The 13,963-nt window shown below is 43.0% G+C and overlaps 1 protein-coding gene across 1 annotated transcript in view; it reads left to right on the forward strand.

The window, feature by feature from the left end:
- Window positions 1-13,963, forward strand: part of CASR (calcium sensing receptor) — a 175,211-nt gene that overhangs the window by 68,594 nt on the left and 92,654 nt on the right. Inside the window, exon 2 of the mRNA XM_073310598.2 lies at window positions 2,199-2,649. Within this exon, the coding sequence (XP_073166699.1) occupies window positions 2,450-2,649 (200 nt within the window). The 5' untranslated portion in view covers window positions 2,199-2,449. The remainder of the gene's footprint in view (window positions 1-2,198; window positions 2,650-13,963) is intronic.

A 13,963-nucleotide genomic window follows, 5' to 3' on the forward strand; every position in this document is an offset into this window, starting at 1 on the left:
GCCTGGGGACCTAGGGCTTGGGAGAACAGCATGGCAACCTGACCATAAACATTGGTGAGGAGGCTAAAGGAAACCCTCTCTCCCCACTCCAACCAGCAGCTGCTTTAAGAAGGCAGAATCACATACCTTTCCCATCAGGGAGAGAGTTGTGGCCTAGCCATGGTGGTGAGAAATGGGAGGAAAAACTAAGGAAAAAGACAAAAGGGAAAAAACCCAAACCCACAATAGTATCATGATTCCCTGTGGTACTAGGCCTGGCTTTTAGATCCTGTGCAGGGACACAGAAGACCCAAATGAAGCAATACATGAAAACAAAGACAAATGAAGGGCCATCTGGCAACATTTGTGGGAGTGGGTGAGAAACAAAAAGGTGCAGGGGGCACAGGAGTTTTCGTGTATGACTATATGTGTACATGTGTGTGTCTCAGTGTATATGTGCATAACAAGAGAGTTTCTCCCTCAAGTCTTTGTGTACAGAACAACAAACTTAGAGACCCTGAGCTCTACTCTCAGTTCTTCCACTGTCTGTTATTGTTTCCTGAGAAAGGCAATTTATTGAGAATGCATGAAATACTTCCAAATGTGTCTCACACAATGTTCATGACACTTACAGATTCATAGATCACAGTGGGGCCCCAAGGTTCACTGTGATCATGTAGTCTGACTTCCTGCACAACACAAGCCACAGAGCTTCCTTGAATTAATCCCTGTTTGAACTAGATTACATCTTTTAGAAATACATCCAATCTTCATTTTAAAATGTTAATTGATGGAGAATCCACCACAATCCATGGTACGTTGCTCCAGTGGTTGATTATCTTGTTAAAAATGTGCGCCTTGCTTCTAATCTGAATTTGTCTAGCTTCAGTTTCCAGACCTTGCATCTTGATATACTTTTGCTAGATTGAAGAGCCTTCCATTATCAGATTTCTTTTCCTCATGTACATACGTGCAGACTCTGATGAAGCCACCTCTTAACTTAGCAGGTCTGTTACTATGTTACAGAAGGAAATCTACGGAACACAGATGAGACACAATATGTAGCAGGATGCAGTCCTCAAAGCAGGATTCGTAACTAAACCAGGAATGGTATGATCAGTGAACCTCAGAAGACTCAGAGGTTCAACTTGGAGAAATATCCTGATTTTACAAGGTTTCCAAAGCCATTTTGGGTGGGAAGGCTTATGAGAAAAGATTTTCTTGTTAGCTTCTTTCTGCTGGAGGGAAAGGAATCTGGCCCAAACAGGAAGGTGGTAAGGACTCTGTGAAAATGGGGTGGAAAACCCAAGCCAAACAGTTTACCATATTTCTCTGAGTATCAAATACGTTTGGTCTGAGTTTTGGGCCAAGGTGTAGGTTGGTTCTTACTTTACCTAAGTAGGGTTTCCCATTCTCTACTTGCTTTATGTCATCTCTCTTATCCCAAATGGGATGCAATCTTCCACCCCGATCCCCAGTAACCACTATATGTACTGTTTATATAGGGCTGACTCTAGATTTTGCAAGGCTCATTGTGAAGTAAGACAGGCAGACTTCACAGACGTCAGGCAGACTTCTGTAACCCACTTAGCACATCTGGGGGATGGGAGAATTTGGCAGCTGAGAGGGTCCAGGGTACTTGTTATTAAGGGGTTGGGGATGGTCATGCAGATTTCATAAATTAGAAGTGGGGCAGGGAGCATCTCAGCAACTAGAAGAGGTGGGGCCCCAAATTCATCTTTCAAAGTGGGAGTGAGTTGTTATGGGCTGTTGGGTGGAGGAGGGGCCGGATGTGTCCTGGGAAGGGGATTTGACAAAGCAGGGCCGCCCTTGAACGCATGGGACCCTGTAAAATTTTGCACCTGGTATGTGTCTAGCTAGGACTGGTGCTGCTATGCATACAGAATTTCCATTGATGTTTCATTATGCTGCATGTCACATACTTGCCATGTATAGTTGTAGCATTGTGGTGTGGAGGTGCAGTGGTGTAACACCATCATGACTTTGGGACTCTTCAGTAGCCCAAGAAGTAGGATAAACCCATGAAAACCAGGCCTATACCACATGTTGGGAGGAGTGGTGACCTTTGCTGTCCTGTGAAAACTGAAATAGAGTAGCCATAATGCAGCCAGCGATACATGAATAAAAGGCACCGCACAAAAGTGCAAATAACAATTCTTTGTGTAGCTGGTCACTTTTTGTATCTCATTCTTTTTCAGAAGGTCTCAGAGATGGGCTCCACATAACACTTCAGTTCTGAAGAACCAAGGACTGTAGGATCTAGTGTGCAATGGAGAAGATAGCAGGAGAAATACCAGCCCTGACTCTACCATCTTGTGGCTTATTGTACTGCAGGCATGCACTCCCAACCCAGAGTGTGCTGCCTTAGGGAGAGGAAATACTTGTCAGACGTTACTAGATCCATTTATTTTCTTACATCTTTTTTACTTTTGCATCCTGTAATGCACTTATGAAAAAAGGAATGATGACTTTTTATAGTTGCTGTTTGATTCTCTTGGTGTTTACCTGGAACACCTCTGCCTACGGACCAAATCAAAGGGCGCAGAAGAAGGGAGACATTATTCTTGGGGGACTGTTCCCCATTCATTTTGGAGTGGCTGCCAAAGACCAGGATTTAAAATCTAGGCCAGAATCAGTGGAGTGTATAAGGTAAGCCAAAAAGAAACTGGTAAAAATCTGCAATGCTGGAGCCTTTACCTAAGTCAGTTATAAGTGAGGTGCCTTACTGCTTCAGTAGTATAGCGGTAGCTAGCTATCAAATACAACACATCTTTACTGTGTATAGTATCTTTAATACAATTTGTAACCCAAATGCTTTACAGAGTTAAGTATTTGTCTTTTGCTTTTATGACAAGAACTCAAGCTCCAATTTTGCATTCCATCTACATTATCTTTGCTTTTTGCTACTGATGGGGGGCACCATGTGAAGACAGTAGACTTGCTCCCCACAGAGCTAAGTAATACAAGGCCATGGAAGTGTGTGGTGTAAAGAGAATGAACGGTGAATAAGTGAAAGTAAATGTTAAGAATTATTTAGTGGCTTACAGTGAGAAAGAACAATGCAAGTTATAGTGCTCAATGCTGCCAAATCACAAATACACAAATCTATTCAGGCAACGAATAATGGATGTTTAATAAATAATACATATATACTTTACTTAGAATCACAGCAAATGCAATGGAAGTGACCAAAATTTTTATAAGATTGTCTGACTACAGTTATATGTGGCAAAAAAGGGTTTTGAAATAATGAAATCTCATATTTTTGTTGTGCCTTTCCTCCTCCCTCCCAAAGCACTTCACTTACTGTGAGCTAAATTTTAAAAGTGTTTAGGTGCCTGAAGTACAGATAAGTGGGCATTAGATGCCTAGGCACTTTTGAAAATTCCTCTAGGCACCTGTCTTCCTCTGTAGGCACCTCAATACTTTAAAAAATCTGGCCCTATGGGCCCAAAGCTGAATTCCGTAATCGATCCTTGCTCAACCAAAATTCAATTACTTTTGTGTAAATACTGCCTATAGACTGGGCAAAGTCTTTGGCACTAAGGTCTATGTGTATGTATGTGAATTGCTTCTTCCACTACTGAAATATAGCCAGTTCTGGGGTGAGATGTGGCAGATGTTTAACCTTGCACAGCAACACTACATAGCAATTTAAGATTGGACATTACGACAAAAATTGAATTCAATTGAAACTTCATGGAGGCAAAATGTAAGATATTCAGTTTGGAATTTGGTCATGGCAAAGGGGGGAAACACTTGTGCTCCTGAGCAGTAAAGAGGCATGGGACTTTAATAACAACACGTGGTCAGGGTGTCTGTTTTACACCTTATCTAAAAACAGCATGTCTAGAAGCACACTGACTTCTAATACTAGGCTGGGGAATTAGTTCAATATGGATTCAGAATGATGATAATGAATGCCTGACACCATTCCTGCTTTGCCTAGTGCAGTGGTTTTCAACCTGTGGCCCGCAGACCCCTGCGGGGGAGAGCGCAGACAATGTTTAAGAAGTCCGGGAAAGGTTGTCATTGCGATAGAACAGTGGTTTTCAGCCAGTGATCCGTGGATCCCTGTTGGGGGCACAGACTATGTCAAAGATTTCCAAAGGGGTCTGCACCTCCATTTGAAATTTTGTAGCGGTGCACAAATGAAAAAAGGTTGAAAACCACTGACTTAGGTTTTCTTAGTGGTCTCCCATCCAAATACTTAGCTGGTTCAATCCAACTAGTTTATAAGATCAGACAGAGTCACAGCACATAGTGGTCTGAATACAGTGCATAAGAGAGCAGAAGGAAAGAACTTCAACAAAACAATTCTAAAGCCTCTCTTGTTTTATTCAATACACTTACCTAAAAACTATAGGCTAGATCTACATCTAGGGAAATGCAACCTAGATGGAGCTACCATAAGGTGGGTGCAAAACTGGTTGGGAAACTGTTCCCAGAGAAAAGGAGTACTTGTGGCACCTTAGAGACTAACCAATTTATTTGAGCATGAGCTTTCGTGAGCTACAGCTCACTTCATCGGATGCATGCCATGGAAACTGCAGCAGACTTTATTTATACACAGAGAATATGAAAAAATACCTCCTCCCACCCCACTGTCCTGCTGGTAATAGCTTATCTAAAGTGATCATCAGGTGGGCCATTTCCAGCACAAATCCAGGTTTTCTCACCCTCCACCCCCCCCCCCCCCACAAATTCACTCTCCTGCTGGTGATAGCCCATCCAAAGTGACAACTCTTTACACAATGTGCATGATAATCAAGTTGGGCCATTTCCTGCACAAATCCAGGTTCTCTCACCCCCTCACCCCCCTCCCAAAAACCACACACACAAACTCACTATCCTGCTGGTAATAGCTCATCCAAAGTGACCATTCTCCCTACAATGTGCATAATTAAGGTGGGTCATTTCCAGCACAAATCCAGGTTTTCTCACATCCCCCCCACCCCCATATACACACAAACTCACTCTCCTGCTGGTAATAGCTCATCCAAACTGACCACTCTCCAAGTTTAAATCCAAGTTAAACCAGAACATCTGGGGGGGGGGTAGGAAAAAACAAGAGGAAATAGGCTATCTTGCATAATGACTTAGCCACTCCCAGTCTCTATTTAAGCCTAAATTAATAGTATCCAATTTGCAAATGAATTCCAATTCAGCAGTTTCTCGCTGGAGTCTGGATTTGAAGTTTTTTTGTTTTGAGATAGCGACCTTCATGTCTGTGATTGCGTGACCAGAGAGATTGAAGTGTTCTCCGACTGGTTTATGAATGTTATAATTCTTGACATCTGATTTGCGTCCATTTATTCTTTTATGTCTTTTATGTCATCTGCATCCGATGAAGTGAGCTGTAGCTCACGAAAGCTCATGCTCAAATAAATTGGTTAGTCTCTAAGGTGCCACAAGTACTCCTTTCCTTTTTGCGAAGGCACAAGAAGTAACTCTTCCAATCTATTCCATGCTGATTAGGCCTTAAATGGAGTATTGTGTCCAGTTCTGGGTGCCACATTTCAGGAAAGATATGGACAAATTGGAGAAAGTCCAGAGGAGAGCAACAAAAAAGATTAAAGGTCTAGAAAACATGACCTATGAGGGAAGAATGAAAAAATTGGGTTTGTTTAGTCTGGAAAAGAGAAGACTGGGAGGGGACATGATAACAGTTTTCAAGTACATAAAAGATTGTTACAAGGAGGAGGGAGAAAAATTGTTTTTCTTAACCTCTGAGGATAGGACAAGAAGCAATGGGCTTACATTGCAGCAAGGAAGGTTTAGGTTGGACATCAGGAAAAACTTCCTAGCTGTCAGGGTGGTTAAGCACTGGAATAAATTCCCTAGGGAGGTTGTGGAATCTCCATCATTGGAGATTTTTAAGAGCAGGGTAGACAAACACCTGTCAGGAATGATCTAGATAATACTTAGTCTTGCCAAGAGTGCAGGGGGCTGGACTAGATGACCTCTCGAGGTCCCTTCCAGTCCTATGATTCTACACAGTGGATGTAGATTAAGTGTTGCAATAGCTGACATTTAGGCACCTTGCCACCCAGTGGACTCCACAGCCCTGAGCTAGGTACCCAGGCTCCCTGTACAATTCACAAGGAGAGTTAAGTGCCTGGGAAAGGTATTCATGGAAGGCACCAAGCTGATCAGGGAGAGGCCTAAGCTAATCAGTAGGAAATGCCTACGTCCCATCCCCTCAAGGGGAGTTGGATGCCTCCTTCCACTCAAGATTCACAGCCATGAACCAAGGCAGTCCTTTGTAGCAAAAAAACTGAGGGGGAAGAGGTGCCCCCTGCCGCATACGCAGTGGTTTGAGCACATCCATTCATTGGGCCAGAGAGTGAAAAATGACTCTATAGCCTGCTAGTTAGGGCACTGATGTGGGGGACCCAGATTCAAGTTCCTGTTGCTTCTTCAGTGCAACTTTCATGCAAAGTTGATCAGCTTCAGTGGGAGACACTGAGAGAACCCCAACCCTAAAATACCCTGTACCCCATTGGTTGGGGGTAGATCTGGTTCAAATCCTTGTTCCACCTCAGACAGAGCAGGGATTTGAACCTGGGTTTCCCACAACTTGGGTGAATGTTCTAACCACTGAACTATTCTCCTCAGATCTGCCTTGTGCAGGGCCCAATCCTGTAAGCTTGTTCTGAGGCAGTCTCTGAGGATGACTACTGCATTGGGCCCCACAGACAAGATAGGCAGGGGAATGCTTAGTCTGAGAACCCCACTGTGGCTTAGGCACAGAGCAGCTCAGCAGCAGCAGGAGGTAGGCAGCTTTGCGCATGGCCACTGAGAGAAATATAGGTGTCTCACGGATTTTTCTAGCAGAAATCTAGGTGCCAAGGGAATTTATGCCCCTACAGGGCAGGTGCTGGACTAGGGGTACTGGGGGTGCTGCTGCACCCCTGGCTTGAAGTGGTTTCCATCATATGCAGGATTTACAGTTTGGTTCAATGGTTCTCAGCACCCCAATTATACAGATTGTTCCAGCACCCCTACTTCAGGGTTAGGAAGCAGCTGAGCAGGGTTTTGAGCATCTACATTTTGGATTTAGGTGCCTAAAGCAGCTGTTAGGTCCCTATATTTCCTTGTGGATCTAGCACTAAACGTATATAAAATCCAGCATACCTTCTCTGTCACACTCTCAAAGCAGTGGTACATGTCAGCATTTGAACTTGATTCAGCATTCCTTTACTGTCTTAGATGCAGTAAAATTGTATTTTAAATGTGCAAACTGACATCTTAAGATTCAGCCTGTGCTTGCTTACATAAAGCCTGATCTAAATGGGTCCATTGACGTCAGTGGGGTTTGGATCAGGCTGATATTGAAGCAAAGCAGTTAAGCCATTATGTATCTATGTAGACTGCTTTTAGATAAAAGAAAAGGAGTACTTGTGGCACCTTAGAGACGAACAAATTTATTTGAGCATAAGCTTTCATGAGCTACAGCATCCGATGAAGTGAGCTGTAGCTCACGAAAGCTTATGCTCAAATAAATTTGTTCGTCTCTAAGGTGCCACTAGTACGCCTTTTCTTTTTGCTGATACAGACTAACACGGCTGCTACTCTGAAACCTGCTTTTAGATAAGCACTCTCTAACTGATCTAACTCTGAGAACAAAGGTTCTTTGAGTGCTTGCTCATGTCAATTCCATTCTAGCAATGCCAGTGGCCAACACAGTGGCTGTATTGGGGAGCATGGGGCGTTTCAGTGAAGACATTGCCCCCTTCTCAGTGCTCATCAGTGGCCGTGTTGGAGCGAAGATTGACAGCCCCACTGACCAGTCCACAGAAGAGATCCACTTTCTGGACACTACGGTACTAATAAGTGATGGTCACTTAAAGACGACCCTATACCGGAAACCTACTGACCGCTATGCCTACTTACATGCCTCCAGCTTTCATCCAGACCACACCACACGATCCATTGTCTACAGCCAAGCTCTACGATACAACCGCATTTGCTCCAACCCCTCAGACAGAGACAAACACCTCCAAGATCTCTATCAAGCTTTCTTACAACTACAATACCCACCTGCGGAAGTGAAGAAACAGATTGACAGAGCCAGAAGAGTACCCAGAAGTTACCTACTACAGGACAGGCCCAACAAAGAAAATAACAGAATGCCACTAGCCATCACCTTCAGCCCACAACTAAAACCTCTCCAATGCATCATCAAGGGTCTACAACCTATCCTGAAGGATGACCCATCACTCTAACAGATCTTGGGAGACAGGCCAGTCCTTGCTTACAGACAGCCCCCCAACCTGAAGCAAATACTCTCCAGCAACTGCACACCACACAACAGAACCACTAACCCAGGAACCTATCCTTGCAACAAAGCCCGTTGCCAACTGTGTCCACATATCTATTCAGGGGACACCATCATAGGGCCTAATCACATCAGCCACACTATCAGAGGCTTGTTCACCTGCACATCTACCAATGTGATATATGCCATCATGTGCCAGCAATGCCCCTCTGCCATGTACATTAGCCAAACTGGACAGTCTCTACGTAAAAGAATAAATAGACGTCAAGAATTATAACATTCAAAAACCAGTCAGAGAATACTTCAATCTCTTTGGTCACTCGACTACAGACCTAAAAGTGGCAATTCTTCAACAAAAAACTTCAAAAACAGACTCCAATGAGAGACTGCTGAATTGGAATTAATTTTCAAACTGGATACAATTAATTTAGGCTTGAATAGAGACTGGAAGTGGATGTGTCATTACACAAAGTAAAACTATTTCCCCATGTTTACTTCCCTCCATACTGTTCCTCACAAGTTCTTGTCAACTGCTGGCCCACCTTGATTATCATACAAAAGGTTCCTCCCCTCCCCCCCGCTCTCCTGATGGTAATAGCTCACCTTACCTGATCACTCTTGATACAGTGTGTATGGTAACACCTATTGTTTCATGTTCTCTGGGTATATAAATCTCCCCACTGTATTTTCCACTGAATGCATCCAGTGAAGTGAGCTGTCGCTCACAAAAACTTATGCTCGAATAAATTTGTTAGTCTCTAAGGTGCCACAAGTACTCCTTTTCTTTTTACCTGGAACCGGGAATGTCCTGGCAGATCACCTCAGCAGGACCTTCTCCTCTCGCCACAAGTGGTCCCTCTATCTGGAGGTGGCCAACTTGATCTTCCGACGGTGGGGAACTCCCCAGTTGGACCTATTTGAGTCCAGGCTGACATGTTCTACTCCCTATATGGTGGAGACAGGGGTATCCTGTCGGATGCCTTCCTGATCCCGTGGTCTTCCGCCAGTGCTGCTTATCCACAGAGTCCTGCTAAAGGTGAAGCAAGACAGAATGTGGGTCATTCTCATTGCCCTGGCGTGGCCTCACCAGCACTGGTTCAACATGCTTCTGAATCTTTCAGTGGCCAACCCGCTGCAGTTACCTCTCCATCCAGAACTGCTATCCCAGAACCACAGCAATCTGCTGCACCCGAACCTGGCATTGCTGCACCTGACAGTGTGGCTGCTCCATGGCTAAGCACAGACGAGCGAGGGTGCTCCGCGGCAGTCCAGCAGGTCCTGCTGGGCAGCAGGAAGCCGTCCAGCAGGGCTACCTATGTGGCCAAGTGGAAGCGCTTCGCACACTGGACATTGGACAAGCACGTTCGTCCTGAGGAGGCCTTGATGCAGAACATCCTGGACTATTTGCTGCATCTAAAGCTCCAGGGCTTGTTGCCCCATCTCATAAAAAAGATATATTAGAAATGGAAAATGTACAGAGAAGGGCAACAAAAATGATTAGGGGTATGGAACAGTTTCCATTTGAGGAGAGATTGAAAAGATTGGGACTGTTCAGCTTGGAGAAGAGACAACTAAGAAGGGATGTGACAGAGGTCTGTAAAATCATGAATGGTGTGGAGACAGTGAATAAGGACGTGTTATTTATCCCTTCATGTAACACAAGAAACAGGGGTCATCCAATGAAATTAATAGGTAGCAGGTTTAAAACAAACATAAGGAAATACTTCTTCACACAACACGCAGTCAACCTGTGGAACTTATTGCCAAAGAATGTTGTGAAGGCCAAAAGTCTAACTGGGTTCAAAAAAGAATTAGATGTTTTAATGGAGGATAGGTCCATCAATGATATTATACATGACGGCCAGGGATCCAACACCATGCTCTAGGTGTCCCTAAACCTCTGACTGCCGGATACTGGGGCTGGATGACAAAGGATGGATCACTTGATAATTGCCCTGTTCTATTAATTCCCTTTAAATTTGGCATTGGATGATATGACCTTATTTTAGATGACTGGGTACAACTGCATCTTTTTTATCAAAGGCATGTGTCAAACCATATGGGAAAATTGAGCCCAATCTGTTCATGAGCATTTGGTCAACCTCTCTAAATGAGTATGTCCAAAATGGTACCTTTCTCTTTTTTCTCATTCTTTTCTTTCATTAGACAGTAATAGCAGAAAGCCACCATATTTATTCTGTGGCCGAATCTTAGCCTTGAGAGAGAAGAAAGATGTATGAGTTCCATCCAGCCCATCCCTAGCATTCCAGGTGGTTCCATTGCTCCTTTCTGGTCTATTCTATTGCCTGATAAATGTCCTAACCAATGGGGCTTCCACCCCTTCCATTTTGAAACTATTCAACCTGAACTGCAGTGTTAGGATATTTTTCCTGATATTCAGCCTTGATCAGTTTCATCCTTTTACTCCTATCATATCTTCTCACGATACACAAAACAGTTCCATGCCCACTCCTCCCCATTCAAATACTTGTAGAATTGCCTCCTGTCAGTCTTTGTCTAGCTATCCAATGCCTCTGCATATTCACTGACATAAATTTAATTTGTGTATCTTACATAATATTATCTGGAAAATTTCTCATACTGAATTTAACAGTGGAAAGAAGAATAAGAATTTCCCCGTTGCTCTCATTGTCCCAGTGCAAAATACTTCTCCCTACCTTGGTCTTACCAGTTTGAGGGCTGAGTCCTAAAACCTAAGAGAAAAACTTGCCCACAATTTTCATCCTCATTAGAAATGTAAGATGGGGGTATCTCAAGCCACAGGAATTGCATATTTGCAGCTTGTGTTTCTGAAATATCTTATATATAATTAATTGTTTAAGTAGTGTAAGTATTGAGAGAGTGATGTAAAATTCATCTCCTATGTTGTATATTTGCCTGCAGCTCTACTTAGACTGTTTCCCATCACATTTCTGGTGTATACATTTTGTGTAAAATGGTAACAAAGGCAGAATACATCAGAGAATGAATCCGTCCCCAATGGCCTTATTCATATCCTAATCTCTCTGTCTTTTTTAGATCTCAGAAACATTATTTATTATTAATGTATTATTTGAAATAGCGTAGCATCTAGGCACCCTAATCATGAACTGTTTATATCATAATATTGTGATTTTTTGCAATGACAATGAATCTTCACAGCATTACGATACATCATTGCCTTCTGGTGACAAAATGCCATCGTATCACCAGAATGCAGTACAACAATGCAATATTCTGATACACATGTCCATAATGTGATCGTCCACACTATGACACATTTCCACACTGTAAAACAGTATTTTTGCATCACAGTGCACCGTCCTGATTTCAGGACATTTTAACATCCTTTGCACCCACATTAGATGTTCCATTATAATCAGGACAGGAAACATCTTTTGTTCTGCCTTTAAAAGCTCTAATTTTCTCATGGAGATGTTCACAATCTCAAATGGCGAATTACATGAGTAGCCTGCTATTTGGACTCTACTTCTGAAACCAAATTATTCAGGGGCCTTCATTCTCTCTTTCCTTCCTTCTTCCCTGAGCTATCTGTAATTTCCCAGCCTCCACAACCCCCCTCAGACTCTCCTACTTGTAAGAAAGATCTTTGGCTGATTATGTCCGCTGTATTTAGAGTTTTCACTTTACTTTTCAGAGTAACAGCTGTGTTAGTCTGTATTTGCAAAAAGAAAAGGAGTACTTGTGGCACCTTAGAGACTAACCAATTTATTTGAGCATAAGCTTTTGTGAGCTACAGCTCACTTCATCGGATGCATACTGTGGAAAGTGTAGAAGATCTTTTATACACACAAAGCATGAAAAAATACCTCCCCCCACCCCACTCTCCTGCTGGCAATAGCTTATATAAAGTGATCACTCTCCTTACAATGTGTATGATAATCAAGTTGGGCCATTTCCAGCACAAATCTAGGTTTTCTCAACCCGCCCCCCCCCCCACAAACCCACTCTCCTGCTGGTAATAACTTATCTAAAGTGACCACTCTCCTTACAATGTGTATGATAATCAAGGTGGGCCATTTCCAGCACAAGTCCAGGGTTTAACAAGAACGTCTGAGGAGGGGGGCAGGGTTAGGAAAAAACAAGGGGAAATAGGTTACCTTGCATAATGACTTAGCCACTCCCAGTCTCTATTCAAGCCTAAGTTAATTGTATACAATTTGCAAATGAATTCCAATTCAACCATCACAGGGCCTAATAACATCAGCCACACTATCAGAGGCTCGTTCACCACCAATGTGATATATGCCATCATGTGCCAGCAATGCCCCTCTGCCATGTACATTGGTCAAACTGGACAGTCTCTACGTAAAAAAATAAATGGACACAAATCAGAAGTCAAGAATTATAACATTCATAAACCAGGTGGAGAACACTACAATCTCTCTGGTCACGCGATTACAGACATGAAAGTTGCAATTCTTCAACAAAAATCTTCAAATCCAGACTCCAGCGAGAAACTGTTGAATTGGAATTCATTTGCAAATTGGATACAATTAACTTAGGCTTGAACAGAGACTGGGAGTGGCTAAGTCATTATGCAAGGTAACCTATTTCCCCTTGTTTTTTCCTAACCCTGCCCCCCTCCTCAGACGTTCTTGTTAAACCCTGGATTTGTGCTGGAAATGGCCCACCTTGATTATCATACACATTGTAAGGAGAGTGGTCACTTTATATAAGTTATTACCAGCAGGAGAGTGGGTTTGTGTGTGTGTGTGGGGGGGGCGGGTTGAGAAAACCTAGATTTGTGCTGGAAATGGCCCAACTTGATTATCATACACATTGTAAGGAGAGTGATCACTTTAGATAAGCTATTGCCAGCAGGAGAGTGGGGTTTGGGGAGGTATTTGTTCATGCTTTGTGTGTATAAAAGATCTTCTACACTTTCCACAGTATGCATCCGATGAAGTGAGCTGTAGCTCACGAAAGCTTATGCTCAAATAAATTGGTTAGTCTCTAAGGTGCCACAAGTACTCCTTTTCTTTTTGCGAATACAGACTAACACGGCTGTTACTCTGAAACCTGTCATTATGCAAGGCACTGCATTTAGCCGTATGGAGTGGAAATCTATCAACTGCATGAAAAAACTTGTACAGATACAGACAGACATCATCTTCCTTTCCAAATGCAAACAGATGGACATTGTACCAAAAGGACTGAAGGTAAAAAATCCATTACAATCTACATACCACACAGACTATGCTGACAGCTTGTGCCACACACTCTCAAAGAAACTGCGGAATCACCTGATCAACATCCTCTACAGCAAACAGGGAAAGATTAAGAATGAGTTCTCAAAAATGGATACTCTCATAAAAAAAGAAAAGGAGTACTTGTGGCACCTTAGAGACTAAGCAATTTATTTGAGTATGAGCTTTCGTGAGCTACAGCTCGTGGCACCTTAGAGACTAACCAATTTATTTGAGTATGAGCTTTCGTGAGCTACAGCTCGAGCTGTAGCTCACGAAAGCTCATACTCAAATAAATTGGTTAGTCTCTAAGGTGCCACAAGTACTCCTTTTCTTTTTGCGAATACAGACTAACACGGCTGTTACTCTGAAACCTCTCATAAAAAAACAACCTTCCACACAAACTTCCTCGTGGCTGGACTTTACTAAAACTAGACAAGCCATTTACAACACACACTTTGCTTCTCTACAA

Source organism: Lepidochelys kempii, chromosome 1 (genome assembly GCF_965140285.1).
Source record: "Lepidochelys kempii isolate rLepKem1 chromosome 1, rLepKem1.hap1, whole genome shotgun sequence".
Lineage (NCBI taxonomy): Eukaryota > Metazoa > Chordata > Testudines > Cheloniidae > Lepidochelys > Lepidochelys kempii.